Source organism: Bombyx mandarina, chromosome 15, assembly GCF_030267445.1.
Source record: "Bombyx mandarina strain Sakado chromosome 15, ASM3026744v2".
Taxonomy (NCBI): Eukaryota; Metazoa; Arthropoda; class Insecta; order Lepidoptera; family Bombycidae; genus Bombyx; species Bombyx mandarina.
This window is the reverse complement of record NC_143221.1, coordinates 10426428-10443107: the sequence shown is the minus strand read 5'-3', so window position 1 is coordinate 10443107 and position 16680 is coordinate 10426428. Positions and strand designations below refer to the sequence as shown.

General features: G+C 34.5%; 1 protein-coding gene across 2 annotated transcripts; it reads left to right on the top strand.

Moving 5' to 3' along the window:
* The first annotated feature begins 1471 nt into the window (after positions 1–1471).
* On the top strand, positions 1472–10662 carry Gen (XPG-like endonuclease). 2 transcript variants are annotated; one of them, XM_028181059.2, is made up of 11 exons: positions 1472–2444; positions 2514–2608; positions 3704–3914; positions 4001–4090; positions 4746–4899; positions 5818–5950; positions 7602–7763; positions 8351–8519; positions 9066–9210; positions 9625–9702; positions 9775–10662. In XM_028181059.2, exons 1-11 carry the CDS (start codon positions 2382–2384, stop codon positions 10629–10631), a joined length of 2157 nt encoding a protein of 718 aa, XP_028036860.2. In that variant the 5' UTR covers positions 1472–2381; the 3' UTR covers positions 10632–10662. The 2 variants fall into 2 exon arrangements, with proteins under 2 accessions (XP_028036860.2, XP_089589109.1); XM_089732983.1 differs by lacking the exons at positions 1472–2444; positions 2514–2608 and adding an exon at positions 2990–3114.
* The last annotated feature ends 6018 nt before the right edge of the window (positions 10663–16680 follow it).

Here is a 16680-nt window from a genome sequence, read left to right as displayed (position 1 = left end):
TCAAAGTCAATAAATAATGTACAACCCAAAACAGACGGCCGAACTGACGTGACAATGACATTTGGCGCGCTAAACATGGCGGATTTTCGGCCGCATTAGACGGAGACGGAGATATTTACGTATATTCAGGTTTCATTTTATGTACGCACTGAAATGCTGTTATATTGTTTTCCTGCGAGTTAAAGTGCTGAGTAAGAACGAGATAGATATATGTTTATGTATGTGCCTTCAAAATGGGTGCTATTTATATAAGCAATTGTACGTATAGAACAATATGTCGTGTCCCTACTATATAGGTCTATGGTATTAACCCATCTTTAATTATGTAGGTATGTCAATTGAGGTCAATGAAGTTAGCCCCGCAAAAAAAATTTTTTTTCCTATTTTATACTTATTTTCTATTAATTCGTTTGTTCATCATTTGTTCATGATTGTTCACTGTTAATAATTGTTTGTTCTGCATTTATTTATTTAAAAAAAATATTTAAAAATATACCTATAAGTTAGCCCCTCTAATGCAATTTTTAATATTTTTTCATCCTTAATGACTCGTAAATATTCATTTTCGATTGTTCTTATACAAAACACGTTTGTTCTCTTTCGAAATTACTCGTTTTTTGTTTAATTTACTATTTTTATTAGTTGAATAAATGTATGCAAAATATGTGTACTGCGCATGCGTCAACTATAATGCCTAAACTTTCTACGCGGTTTTAATCGTGAAAAAAAACAAATATAAATCCTGAAGGAGCAATTAATTAGTATACAGTTTAATTAAAAAAATTAAAAAATAAATAAATGAAATAATGTGCATTGGCGTTAAGTTAGACCAAATACATTTTTTCCATCCTCCTACTTATCGTTATGAAGATATAAAAAAGATAGGGAGTTCACATAGGTAATATAAACAAATAAGTAAATATGTTCATGATGAAAAAATGTATTTGGTCTAACTTAACGCCAATGCACATTATTTCATTTATTTATTTTTTTAATTTTTTAATTAAACTGTATACCAATTAAATGCTCCTTCAGGATTTATATATTTTTTTTTTCACGATTAAAACCGCGTAGAAAGTTTAGGCATTATAGTTGACGCATGCGCAGTACACATATTTTGCATACATTTATTCAACTAATAAAAATAGTAAATTAAACAAAAAACGAGTAATTTCGAAAGAGAACAAACGTGTTTTGTATAAGAACAATCGAAAATGAATATTTACGAGTCATTAAGGATGAAAAAATATAAAAAATTGCATTAGAGGGGCTAACTTGTAGGTATATTTTTAAATATTTTTTTTAAATAAATAAATGCAGAACAAACAATTATTAACAGTGAACAATCATGAACAAATGATGAACAAACGAATTAACAGAAAATAAGTATAAAATAGGAAAAAAAATTTTTTTGAGGGGCTAACTTCATTCACCTTGTCAATTGTCAATTCAATGAATATAATCAGTGAGCTGTGGTTTTTTTTTGAAGAATTTATGGCTTTGTTTCGAGACCTTTAAGTTAAGTCTTATTTTCCTTCTAATATTCTCCTAAATGAAAAATTATTTGAATACTTTAATCAATTAGGATAAAAATACTACATAAATGAGATGAGATGGAATGAAGTATAGTTTCAGTAAAAGTACCAGCATTCATAATTATTGGTAATAATACTAATTCTTTCTTTACGAGTTCACGCATACTTTATTATTTAAAATTTCGAACATTTGAGTAGTTAAAAACTAAATTAAAAACGATGTATAATAACCATTCGATTGACTGTCTTTGAACAGCTAGCATTTTTTATGCCTACAAGACTTATGCTGGTAGACTCGAGGGGTTATACCAGCTTTATCCGAGCGAGTAGATGATCTCACGAGGCTCAGCCTCGCAGGCTAGCATTATTTCTATTCAAAACACCATAAATCACATCCAAATTATGTGTGTACGATGCATGGAGTTAATAAGTTAGAATAGTAACTCTATGGTACGATGATATGACGGCAATATTGGCAATTCTTGAATATTAAGTGTATTATCTAATATTATCTATGATGGCAATATTGAAATTGTCGTTGTATGATTAGGTTTAAAAATTCAAAATAAATGGTTATTTTTCTGCGAAAGTCAAAATATCATATAAACATTATAAGAATAAAACTCAAATATTAAGTGTAACGTCTATGATTATATGTAATACGATTTACTAACTACAAAGTTCATAAATTGCGATATATATCCAGCAAAAATAGCAGTAGCTGTTACATCAATAAATAATCACACAAAATACCAGTAACCTATACATTTAAGCTCTTAACAGGGTAGTAACTCGTAAACTTTGGAATTTTATTACGGCTTTATTGTAATAGTATGTCTAAATGAAATGGGTATAAAAGGTTTGTGGTCTGTGCTGACTCCTTTCAGTGAAAAGAAATCCTTGCATGAAGTGAGTTGATATAAAATATTTGAATTAACAACACAATATAGTTTGAAACTAATTGGATGGAATTTTCAGTTACGGGGGGAAACAATTGCAGTAGACCTCTCTGGTTGGGTCTGTGATAGTCAGAATGTTACGGAACACCATGTCCAACCGAAATTATATCTTAGGTGGGTTATGGTTTATTTGCTTGTTTTTTTTTATAATTTACTTATTCGGCAATTTGTTAATATTCTTAATAAATAATGCTCTATAAAAAAATAGAAACATGGGGAATACAAAGCTTGGAAAGTTGGAAAATTATTGAGTACATATTGGCTTTTGTCATAATTAATAATGAACAGTCTTCTGATCATCTTCTTATGAATCATAACCATAGGATAAGGGTATTTATTGGGGTATAGGGAATCATCAAAAGCATTTAGCACATGCACTAAATAGACTGAGGTTAGAAGACCGGAGTTAAGAGACAGGAGAACACTTAAAAATATATAAATGATAAATACCTTGGTCTATTACAGTTTACATGAAGTATATTATAGTATACTACCTAAAGGGCCTCAATGGCAAAAGGGATTAGACCAGTGGTCGCCAAACTGCAACTTGCAATCCCCATGCGGCTTTTTGAACTCTCAGTTGAAGCTATGCTCAAGCTTCCGTAAAATGTTTGGTCCAGGTAGAAACTTACTGATTATCTTGCCTTGTAAGAGACATAGATATAAACATTTTTGAAATGCAAGGCTATAAAAATGGCTCTGAATAAATTTCCAACTTGTATCTATACTTCTATACTAATATTATAAAGAGGAAAGATTTGTTTGTTTGTTTGTTTGTTTCGAATAGGCTCCGAAACTACTGGACCGATTTGAAAAATTCTTTTTCCATTAGAAGCCGACATTGTCCCTGATGAACATAGGCTACTTTTTTTAATTTTTTATTTATTTATTTTTTTTGATTACATGTGTGTTTTAATGTTTCCGAAACGAAGCGAGGGCGGGTCGCTAGTTATCTATATACATTTGGCTCTTTTGGATGATAAACTTACTGACCACTGGATTAGACAACTTTGTGAGACATCTTTCTTAATTGTTTATTTTGCAAGCAAAAAGAAAGGATTTTGATTTCTGTTTTGTGATGTTGAATTTAAAAAATATTTATATATAAATTATTTAAACTATTGGTGTGTTAAAACAAATGAAAGAAAATAGAAATGACAGAAAATCTTAATAAAATACAAAATAACAAATAACAAAATTTTATTTTAGAAACCTGTTCTTCAGAACGGTGTATCTGCTATTGGCTGAAATAAATCCTATATTTGTATTGGAAGGAGATGCACCAGAACTCAAAAGAGATGTAATGGCTACTCGAAATGCTGTCCAATTTCGTGGTGCCGCACCCAGATCTGAGAAGGCTTGTTCAAGTGAAAAACTGCCTAATGTTTCCAGAAAGAGATTTAAAAATGTTTTAATGGAAGTATGTGGATCACTCTAGTAATTATTCAAAGTAATGCAAAGATAACTTGAATATGTTAGGAAAATGTGAAAATTACTTTTTTTCAGTGTGAAACTCTTCTCAAGAGTATGGGAGTGATATGTCTTAAAGGTAGCGGAGAAGCTGAAGCGACATGTGCCCAATTAAATGCTGAAGGTGTATGTGCTTGAACAATGTAGAAAAAAATATACATTTATTAATATAACTATATTTTAAAAAAATTGGATTAAGTAGTTTAGTACATAGCAGTAAACATATTATAGTAATAGCTTAAACAATAGTGAGTGGAAATTTCTGCATGTGTCATCAGAACCTTCAATTTACAATATTTTAAGTTTTAGAACATTTATTAAATGATTCTCTTTTTATACCCTAACAGATGTTGTGTTTGTAACCAGATACTAATTGTTAGAGCTGTAGTCTCTTTTGAATTTTTATAGTTCAATCGTATTGAACAAATGAGTTTGCTAATGGTACAACAAACAAGTACCCATATATTCACTGGTGGTAGGACCTCTTGCGAGCCGCGCGGGTAGGTACCACCACCTTGCCTATTTCTCCCGTGAAGCAGTAATGCGATTCGGTTTGAAGGGTGTAACTATACTTGAGACCTTAAAACTTATATCTCAAGGTGGGTGGCGCATTTACGTTGTAGATCTCCATGGGTTCCAATAACCACTTAACACCAGGTGGGCTGTGAGCTCGTCCACTCATCTAAGGAATAAAAAAAACTTATTATTTGGAAAATTACAAAAACTTTCTTTGATTTGTACATATACAGTGTCGTACATTTAAAACATGCTTTTGGTGTAGTTCGTCGATGCAGTTGTCTCCCAAGATTCGGATTGTTTTGCTTACGGAGCGAAACGAGTGTACCGAAACTTTAGCGTGTCGAGTTCAGCCGGTGGAGGCGCGATGCAGGGCTCCGTTGACTGCTATGACGCCGAAAAACTGTACAAGTCGAATGGTAATCTCTTAAAAAAAGATGTGTGGTCTCGTGGGACACCGGCTAGGAACGAAGTCCCTTGTTATAAAAATATTAATTTTAAGTTCTATTCGAGGTATAAAGAAAATTATTATTCGGTTTTACAATTTTATTATGATTATTTTATTGATAAAAAAAAACGACTTTACAAAGCTATCAACTTTATTTTATTCACAATGATTTATAAAAAGTATATAATAAAGATATGTTATTTTTTGTACGTTATTACAAAAGTTATAATGTACACTGTGTGAATTACTAATAAAAATCTTACGTTACGGACGTTTTTTTCCGGTTAGGGTACCCCTCCGCATCGTCCCATAAGGGACTTCATTCCAAAATATCATTTCACCTTTATCCAGCTGATTGTAAACGAAACCTTCAAATTCACGAAACGTAATGTAATGCAAACCGGTTTTTTATTTAGATTTTATTATTAACAAAAAGTCAAATCAAAATAATTTAAACATAAATCAACGCACACAGTAGAACAGATCTTCCAACGCGCTTGAAGGAGGTACAGTTCCCAAGATACTGGCTACGTTGCCTCGTTGGACAGCCAGAGTCACTCTCTGTGCAAAGTACCAGCCAGCCTTAGCATAACGTGTAACCTCCTTCAAGCGTTTGGAGATTTCTAACCGGTTATTATTATTTTCAACAAATTGTTGAAACCTTTGTAGCGTTTACATCAAAAGTCGTACATCGACAAACACGTACCGTTACGTTAAGGAAAATTATGAAAACGTACGGCTTCCTAAAATTAAGTACCTACATATAAGAAACGTTGACAATGTAATGTCAACAATAAGTACGCCGATAAGGTGATATTTAGATATAATGTATATATTATATATATACAAATTTGGGTGTGTCGATTTTGTAGATTACAGAATTTTTCAGGGTTCGGCCGCAACAAAATGGTGGCGTTGGCTTTGCTTTGCGGGTGTGACTACGTCGTTGGCGCGTGTGGTTCTTCCATAACAACGGCCGTGCAATTTTTGCACACTGTTGCTGATGATGATGTAATTCCTAGGTAAAAATACTACTACTAAGATACTAGTAGGTATTACTGTAAATACGCTGATAAATTTTAATTACTTTTTTAGTCAATAGAATGAAGAATGCGTGATTGTTATTAGAAAAGGTTCACGTATCTAGTATATTATTTAGTATAAAAAAACGTGTGGCACTCGGGAACTGCCGCGGTAAAGCTATTGCATAGCATTTTTATCAACTTATGCAATTTTATTTAGACAATGATAATTTCATATTAAAACAATAATAAAACAAGACCACGCTATATTAAACATTAATAAAAGCAAAACCTTAACTGTCCCTTTCACACTTATAAGCTAGACCGCGCGAGAGAGAGAGATGGGCAGACTTTTTGATGCGCATGCAGTGTGACGTCACGCCACGCGCTTATTTACAAACACTACACAAGCGCAACGTGTGAATGTGTTGAATGCGAGCTACATGGTAGGCGGAGTGAGGGGTGTTAGGTTTTTTTCGTTACGGAATTTCATGATTCAAGGCCCGCGATAAAAGCTATGCAATAGCTTAAAAAAATCTATGAAATAGGTTTTTCGTGATGGGCATACTACGACAAATCTATATTATCATTTATTTATACAGAAGAATGGATCCACTTTCGGTGTTTTAAGGCTCCTTAAGCATCGGTCAATGCCCTCGTCGAACTCGTCGATTACGACGAAGAGTTTGACGGGCGAACTAACCCATAGAAACAGTCACTGAATTTCTCGCCGGATCTTCTCAGTGGATCGCGATTTTGAACCAGTGGTAGATTCTGCGAAGCACTGGTCTTGCTTGGGCTAGTGTTAGTAAATTCTCTCAGGTTGAGCCCGTGAGCTTACCATCTGTCCGCGCGAAGCTGGAATGCTCTCTTAGGCTACCAACGAATGGGTAGGGATTTTTTTTCTGAGGATGTAATAAACGCATTTTTTTTACATTACATTACTGGTGGTAGGACCTCTTGTGAGTCCGCACGGGTAGGTACCACCGCCCCGCCTATTTCTGCCGTGAAGCAGTAATGCGTTTCGGTTTGAAGGGTGGGGCAGCCGTTGTGACTATACTGAGACCTTAGAACTTATATCTCGAGGTGGGTGGCGCATTTACGTTGTAGATGTCTATGGGCTCCAGTAACCACTTAACACCAGGTGGGCTGTGAGCTCGTCCATCCATCTAAGCAATAAAAAAATATATATATATATTTACTTTTCATTTCGGTTACTAGTTGCATAAAATACATACTATACGTAAATGCCATATAAAATAAGCTGTTATAACTACGAAGAAAGGGCTGCCTCTCGAATGTATCTACTACCGGATCGCAATCGCGACCGGCTGAGAAGATCCGACGGGAAATTCTACGGGCAATAGGCTAGGTTTAATGTTATTGCATATCTTTTGATTTGTTCGACGAGTACAAATTACCAGGGTTCCCATGCCTGATCAAAGTTTTAGATCTGCAGGCGTCTACTAAAAGTTTCAGTGGGTCGGGCCGATCCGTAAGAGCGTGCACACCGTCCATTGATAAGGCTAATAATGTATCGAATAACGTAATCACACTTTAACAAAATTCACGTAATATTATTAAATTCAGTTTAGTCGAACGAAACCGCACGTGTTGTCTTGTCACATTCAAATACAGCGGCCGCAAACAGGTTATTATCGTGGGTGTCGGATCCCGATTGTTACGAGAGGCGGGCTCGCTGGGCGTCCGCCCCGGGACGCTGCGACCGCTGCGGTCACGTCGGACGCACACACCTCAGGAATGGATGCCCCGTTTGCGCCACGGACCGAGGCTGCAACGATCTCGGACATAAGTAATTGCGCCACTTAATTTATCTCATTAAAGGTCTTGCTTCGGAATAACGAAGCTTATTCGGTAGGTAATACGGTTTGTTTGTTTTTAATAAAACGCATGTGTATTTGTAAAACGAATAGGTATACGTTCCGATATGAAACTGATATATCATCATTTTTATTGCTTGGATTGGTGGACGAGCTCACAACCCTCCTGGTGTTAAGTGGTTACTGGAGCCCATAGACAACTACTACGTAAATGCGTCACCCACCTTGAGATATAAGTTCTAAGGTCTCAGTATAGTTGCAACGGTTGCCCCGCCCTTCAAACCGAAACGTATTATTGCTTCACAAGACGTCCTATCACCTGCAATTACGAAAATTATAACATGACCAAGAACTCCTTATTCATACAGACAAGTGGTTTTTTACGCATTAAAAATTTACCAATGTGAAAACACCGTTGCCCACTTAGAGGTTAAAGTTGAGGAAAATGACAATTTTTTTTTGTTTTTTTTCACGCAAAAGTGACGCGTCGATAAGTAGGTACCTACGATGCGCGAACGAACAAGGAAATTCATTTTGTGAAAAGTCGATTCTTTTACAGGTCGAAAGTAGCGGAAGCGAAGCGAGAGCTGTCACTTCGCAGCCGGGCCCTGTCGAGCGGCGTTCTCTTCCCCGAGCCGAGAGTCATGAAGGAGTTTTTGAAGCCCACCATTGAAAAAATCGACTTGGACAGCTTGAAAACGCCGGTTCCGAGCTTGATACAGTTTGTGGTAATAAATTTTGCTGGGTGGCTCTGTTCATTTGTTAATTGTGTTCTAGATTTATTTATGTAGTTCTTTTTTTGGGTAAAAATTGGCATGATTTCTTTAAGGCGTAAAGATAGTGGCTTGGTTCATTTGTTATTTGTGTTCTGGATGTATTTATGTAGTTTTTTTTGGGCAAAAATTGGCATGATTGCTTCAAGACATAGATAGTGGCTTTATTAATTTGTTAATTGTGTTCTGGATGTATTTATGAAGTTTTTTTGGGCAAAAATTGTCATGATTGCTTTAAGACAGATGTGGTTTTGTTCATTTGTTAGTTATGTTCTGGATGTATTTATGTAGTTTTTTTTGGGTAAAAATTGGCATAATTGCTTTAAGGCATAGATAGTGGCTCTGTTAATTTTTTGATTGTTTTCTGGATGTAATTATGTAGTTTTTTTTTGGTAAAAATTGGCATGATTGCTTTACGGTATAGATAGGCGGCAAGGTTCAGTGGTTGCTAGTTTCCAACTAATAAATAATTTGTATTTTAAGACCTATGATTACTCACAGAAATTAATGGTGAAGAAACTTGATTGGTCGGAACGGTACTGCGTCGAGAAATTCTTGCCGTTGCTAACGAAATTTCATTTACAAGAACGCGTTCCGTCTAGAACCGTGCAACCCATTCGTATAAAGAAGAAGCGGAACCCGAGAGGTAAGTGTAGCAGCGAATTAAAGAATGCATTATAAGTTATTATACGATATTATTTCATGACTAATGAGGAAATACTCTAAATTTATTAATTTAACAATCTTACACGGTCACAAACAATTTGAATCAATTTGTATTTGTATTCTTTTGTAGAAAATAGAAGTGGTATTTAGTCACATTAATAATTGAGTGTTCAATCATTTTCGACGGAAACGACGGTGATTTCTTTTTTAAATTGCAACATTCATCTTCAGAATTTTTTAATATATGTGACGATAAAATGTAAAAGAGCAAAAAAAAATTTAATATTTCATTACGAACTCCCGGGATTCATATGTCAAAATCTAAGAAAAATTAAATAGAAAAAAATAAGGTAAGAAAAAATACATAAATATAGAATACTTTTTTTTTATGCAGGTGTTCCAAGTTACGAAGTGGTGTGGGCTGACGTTAACGGAGTATACGAAGCACTAATTCCTGATGATCAATTTGAAGGTATATTTCGAAATCTTGAACGACATTGGAAATTTTTAACAAATCCTTATATCAAAAATAATTTGTTCGCAGAAGATGAAGATCCCTCTGTTGTTTGGACGTCAACAGAGAGACAAGATCTCATGCGGCAGTTTTATCCGAAAATAGTTGAGGCATTCGAAGAATCTATGAAGAAACCTCTAAAAGCAAAAAAATCAAGAATCAAGAAAAAGAAAGAAAAAGAAAATATACAGGAAGATAAACCGAAAAGGCGTTATAATAGAAAACCTAAAAATAACGTTGAAATTTTATTATTAAATGAATCTAATAAACATTCGAAATTTGAATCGAATTCGAGCAAGCTGAATGTCAGTGTTTCCTTGAATAAATTAAAAAGGAAGTTGAAAAACACGAAGAAGTCCACACAAAAGACTATGGACAGTTTTATTGCGAAGAAAAAGAAGAAATCGTTGCGCAACAGTTTGGTCTCGAGTGTGAGAAGGAGCTTTAAGAATTTGTCCATAGCTGAGGATAAAAAAATAAATAAAAATAAAAACTTTTTGAGCATATTGAATAAATCAGACGAACTAGATCACAGTGACTTGTCAGGTATTATAGAGACTATAATTTCGAGATCACCCATAGTCGAAACAGCCAAAGTGGAAAACAAAACGTTCAAACTTGTATTCGATAAATATTCAACGCCGACAAAATTCGCTTTACGTAAAACTGTACTGAGCGATATACAGAATAATTGTTCGACACCGAAAGACAGCCCGAAGAACAGTTTTAATGCTTCAATGAAATCTAAATTGAATACGAGTTATTTCTTTGATAGATTGACTGAGGAAAGGGACGCCTTCGAAATGTCGCTCGATTACAAGCACAAAAGCGCTGTTATTGTTGAATTTGATAAGACTTTAGATTATAGTTTGCCCGAAGTCTGGTGATTAATGTAAAGATTAAAGAGTTTGTTGTCCACATTTGTCTTTTTAATACGCTTTTATTAGCTTCAGACGTATGTATGTTAGTATGTAACGGAATCTTTGAACATGATTTTGACCCCCTTCAAAATGTTGGATTAACTCGAAATTTGGTATACTTATTAAGGACCGATGACAATTCAATATTAAAAAAAAAATTGTGAAATTCAACTAAAAAATGAAAAATAAATAATAGTTAAAAAAGGATATTATCAAAATAACCCTTCTACTCATATCTTGATACCAGGCACCCCACGCTTTTTTTTACAATAAAACCATATTTTCTTACACTGTTTTTAATTAAAATTTATTAAGATTTATTTTCTATTTTTTAGTTGTATTTCCTATAAAAGCGTATATTGTTAGTTTTTGAAATCTATTATTTATTTTGGTCCTGCTTTTGTAGATTTTCTTTGAGTCAGAATTTTCAGAAAAAGCTATATTGTTATAGGTAAATTGTTAACTGAATGAATTTGCTAATAGATGTCAAAACCACAACTATCACGATCAGCGAGTGTGCCATCGCCACATGTAACCGAAACAGCTCGCTTAACAAAGCAATAACATAAGTTTAAATGCGTTTTTTGGCTGAAGTTCAAAAGTGATAATGGAGTACGCATTGTATCAAAATGACTGTTACGTAAATAGTTAATGGTGTTTTATCGAATAATGTCTAATTGAGTAGCAAAGCTAGCGTCTACCCAGAGTCATTGCATTCGTTCAAAACAAATCACACAAAATGTCATTATTTGTGTAGCTACCAGAAATCCCGAAAAATTATAATTGGCATAATTACTGATGGTAGGACCTCTTGTGAGTCCGCGCGGGTACAACCACCCTGCCTATTTCTGCCGTGAAGCAGTAATGCGTTTCAGTTTGAAGGGCAGCCGTTGTAACTATACTTGAGACCTTAGAACTGATATCTCAATGTGTGTGGCTCATTTACGTCGTAGATGTCTATGGGCTCCAGTAACCACTTAACACCAGGTGGCCTATGAGCTCGTCCACCCATATAAGCAATAAAAAAAAGCCGCGCGGTTTTCTAACTTCATAAAATGTTCGGTACATACGGTAAAGTGTTCATTCTAATGTTGATATTAGCTCTAAGTACTCTTAAAAGTGACTTCGCGTTAAGGTAAATTAAATGAATAACAAACATTAATCTTGGCAGGAATATAAATATCAACAAGAGTTCGGTAGTGCTTTTAGTAGCGGTTTGGATTGCCGCAAATCCATTTGAAATGCTGATCGCTGAAAGCGCCGAGCCACGCCATCGCGTCTCGGTGCACTCTGATTTAAATAATTCTGCTTTTATTATTATTTAAATAAAGGTTGCGATTAAATGATTTATTATAATTTTAGGGTAGTTTTTATTTTTTTTATTGCTTAGATGGTTGGACGTGCTCACAGCCTACTTGGTGTTAAGTGGTTACTGGAGCCCATAGACAACTACAACGTAAATGCGCCATCCACCTTGAGATATAAGTTCTAAGGTCTCAGTATAGTTACAACCGCCGCCCCACCCTTCAAACCGAAACGCATTACTGCTTCACGGCAGAAATAGGCAGGGTGGTGGTACCTACCTGCGCGGACAAGAGGTGGTACCATCAGTAATTATGCAAATTATAATTTTGCGGGTTTGATTTTTATTACACGATGCTATTCCTTCACCGTGGAAGTCAATCGTGAACATTCGTTTAGTACGTATTTCATTAGAAAAATTGGTACCCGCCTGCGGGATTCTAACCTCGATGCATCGCTCAACACGAATGCACCGGACGTCTTATCCTTTAGGTCACGACGACTTCAAATCTTAGTGCTTAGTTTATCTTAGTGTTTAGTTAAGCAAGAAGTCCATATACACATGGCAACGTGATTCTCGCAGCTATTGAAGCGAGCTTTATCTACCCGTAAAAAGCAATAAAAAAACATAAAACCTGGTCACAAAGATTAGGTTTTTTTAGTCTGTAAATTTTGCATATCGTAAATTGATTGTCGGAGTATCATAAAAGCCGCTAAATAAAATTTAGTTAAAAGTTAAATTTATTGGTCAAAAAAATTAAATTATAATATTTCGCTAAGATAACGAAACGGCACATGATAAGGTAGGTTGGGAAAGCTACAATTACAATTTAGTCATTTATTATACACTCTAAATTTAAAGAAAATATTAAGAATTCGACACACCCGATCATTTTGTATTAATAATACGTCGATTGATGTGGTGAAAAAAATCATAAATGTAATGATGATTTTTCATCATTAAAAGATTGCCATGTAGTGTGGTATGAAGCTGGATCTTTAACTGAATTGAGAGTCGGGTGTTTCCCATTTTCCTGTGTGATGTGTGGAACTGTGTACTTAATGGTTAATAGCTTGTTAGTAACGTGTTGACATTGCAAATGGTGTGGCTGTAATGGTCTCGTTTAAACCGCGCGATTGCCTATAGCGAAAGTTCACAAAAAAGGTAAGTTAGAGTGGAATGTGAATTTCGTAATATGTATGTATCTTCTTTCTTCTTTTATTTAGATATTATTTTTTCATCTTTAATGATCTACAATTTTCTTCGATATATATATTTGATGAGTTCATTAGATTAAGTTGTTTTGAAAATAAGTTTTTAAGGCGATTTTCGCATGATATTTATTGGCTTCAGTAGAACACCACCCGGTCTTGAGCTCTTCTTCCGTCTACACTAAATAAAGAAGATGTTTTCTATACTAATATTATAAAGAGGAAAGATTTGTTTGTTTGTTTGTTTCGAATACGCTCCGAAACTACTGGACCGATTTGAAAAATTATTTTTCCATTAGAAGCCGACATTGTCCCTGATGAACATAGGCTACTTTTTTTTATTTTTATTTTTTTATTTTTTTTGGTTTCATGTGTGTTTTAATGTTTCCGAAGCGAAGCGAGGGCGGGTCGCTAGTAATTTATAAAGTGATCAGTATATAAAAACATACACATATTACCGGGAAAAGTCTCAATCGTCTTCAATTGTTAGTCGTACATAACTCGTAACAATGCTTCTAATAGATGTCTTAACGTCAAAAAAAGCTTGCAAAGTATTTGTAAAAAATATAAAGTATGTATATTTTATCGATCGTTTTAAATCTCTACTAAGATCTCTCTGTTTAAATTACTACTTACTGGCTGGTGATATAAATGCGAACGCTGAATAGTTTATTATTTTATTCAAATTGAAATAGAGAGCACTTTGTTGCTCTGTGGTTGTAGGTCACTATTCGTATAATTTTGGCGTCATTTAGTGCTGTAAAATCCTAACGAATATTGCTTCATATGGAAAAAAAAGAGGAAAAATAAATGTTTTGATTCATCTAAAAGGGAAGTACAAAACTTCACAAGACGAATTGGTTCAATAAAAATATATCCGATCATCCGCAATGCTCAAAAACGGTTTTCCACGCTGTGGAGCATTTTGCCATTACCATTTTGATATTCGAAGGCGTTTGATAGAAGAAAAGTTGCATATTAGGATAGCTCGGACAGTGCCCATGTTGAAACCATAGTTATAGTGCCATAGGCACCATTTCATACCATCTGCATTTGCAGCATTTGCAAGATAATATGAAACCAGACAGTTAGATAGTGAAAAAATGTTTTTTATTTCTTATGAGACAAAAATATACAGGGTATATTTGGAAGGAAGACGATATGTAAGACCCTCTCCGTATAAAGCATTCGACCCTAAGCACACAAAAGTTACATTAAAGAATAGTGAATGAAATGCGAGAATCTTGCGGGATTATTGGAGATGATGTTGGACCTATTGGAAGGAGACATGGATCAATTCCAACACAAAAATGTACTGGAAGAAACAGTGTTATCTTTTGTAGTAGACGTGCTTCTGTCTATTTGGACATTCCAGCATGTTAATGATCCAAAGCATACTGCGTGCATCGTTTAGGTTTGTCTCACTTCGCACCAGTTTCTGTCTTAGATTGGCCAGCTTATGCTCAGATTTAAAATCCTAACCTAACCTTCTTTGGTGCGAAGTCAAACAAAAAAGTGCGTGCGTACAAAGTACATATGTCAGAAGTGAAACTTTTTTGGCGAGCTAATTTATAAGGCTTGCTTATATTTATACAAATCTAAAACTTTACATTTCCGAGACTTAGAGGAAGGGGAAAAGAAAGATATGTTTACGCCAAAAGTCTGTCAAATGTCAATCTTAAACCTCAGTGTTGACAGTCACATTATGTTTAGATTTCTAAATTGTTAATGACTAATATTTTGCCAATTGAATTGACTAATTTAATTTCATCCTATTTGATTAATGTTCCAAATTCTTTTCATTTCATTTCAATTCCTATTAACATTTTTCACAAAAAAATTATAAAATATTAGGCCGTATGGTATGATACATTTGCCTTTCCAGTTGGAAAAATACAACAACTACTACTACTGACATTTGACAAGTACTTAATTTCAATAGTAGTTTGATGTCACTTCCGTTGCATACCTGTGTGACGTTCTGTAAAAATGTTACCCTCATGCGCCTAAAGAAGTTTCACTTCAAAAAGGTTCTAAAACGACATTATGGCAATTAAGATATTTGTAAGGCGTTTTCTTAGAAGAATGGAACTCTATCTCTCTTGCTAAACGTCAAAAATTGGCCGAGTCAATGTCTCGCCGGTGTAAACCAGTAATTAAAGGGGTGGACATGTTACTAAGTATTCGTTTTAGTTTAAAATGTAATAAATGGCTTTTACTTTACGCACTTTACATTAATGTTATTTATTTGAGGCCGTCAGCGCAAAAGTGGCCAAAGCTTACCAAAGTTAGTATGAATTTTCATGAATTTGAATTTGAGTAGGCAAAAAAATAATACGCGCAAAAATAATGTTCACAAAGCCATCTGTTATCTATGGGTAAAACTATGGATGGGCCAGTTTTGTAACAAAATTTATTATATTTTAAATAAATATACATATAAGCTTGAATATAAAAGATTGTGGGTTAGTCCACTTTTGCGCTGACGGCCTCATTTCACAAGTTTCATATAAAACCACGAGCAGCTTAATAAATCGCTCTTAATTATTTTTCCGGCTTCATTACTATATGAATTAGTCATCATAGAGAATGAATAGAATAAAAATAAAAATAGTGATTTTATTCTATGTTATTCCGTTAGCTCTATTTATGTGACTATTTTATAGCATAACTAGGTACTTTTAATAAGGAACACATAACTACTTTCAATTCATTTAGATTCATTTAGATAAATAAAAACTAGAACGTAAAATCGTTCTTCATTATTTGACCACAACTTTACTGTATATAAAAAGTAACTTAAACTATTCATTCGACTTGGGGTTGTTAATTAAACATTAATTGATGTTTAAAAAGTAAAGTTATGGGCATGAGTAGTTTCAATACTCAAAAAGCAATATGTTCATACAGTTTGTTAAAAGTATGCACATTCGATTTGCTTAGTTCAATTTCAATTCGACAAAAACGTAACCGCGCTACGTGCTACGAAATTTCGTAGAGCTACGGTTTAAGCTACGCCTTGAGTTGAAAACTTTTAGAACATGATTTGTTTACATACAAATTTTCATTCCTATATGTTTTAGTATATTTTATGCATTCATAAGCTAAGTAACCAGCTGAGAATACTGTCAGAATTCACTCACTACCCATTAGATTAGTTCCGTATCTTTAATATTTGAAGAATTAACGAACTATTAAAAAAGTGCGAAATGCAACTACCGAAGTCATTTATCTTGAAGAAAATAGATGTTTGTGGTTGGTTGGGTTTTTCATAAAATTTGATAAAAGTTTCAGTCATCCCATCGCGCCGCCGCCGCCGAGCCGGGGGGCGTTCGTTCAGCTTCGGCCTCTCTGAGGAGATGGCTTCCTCTCGGTGATGGCTTTCTTACGGGGTCACCTGCGGGGAACGAGTATGCGCCACACTCTAGGATGGGGTAGGATGGAACAACGCGGCGGCGGCCATGATACGTGTTGCGGTTGTCGCTATCGTCGTCAGCCGTAT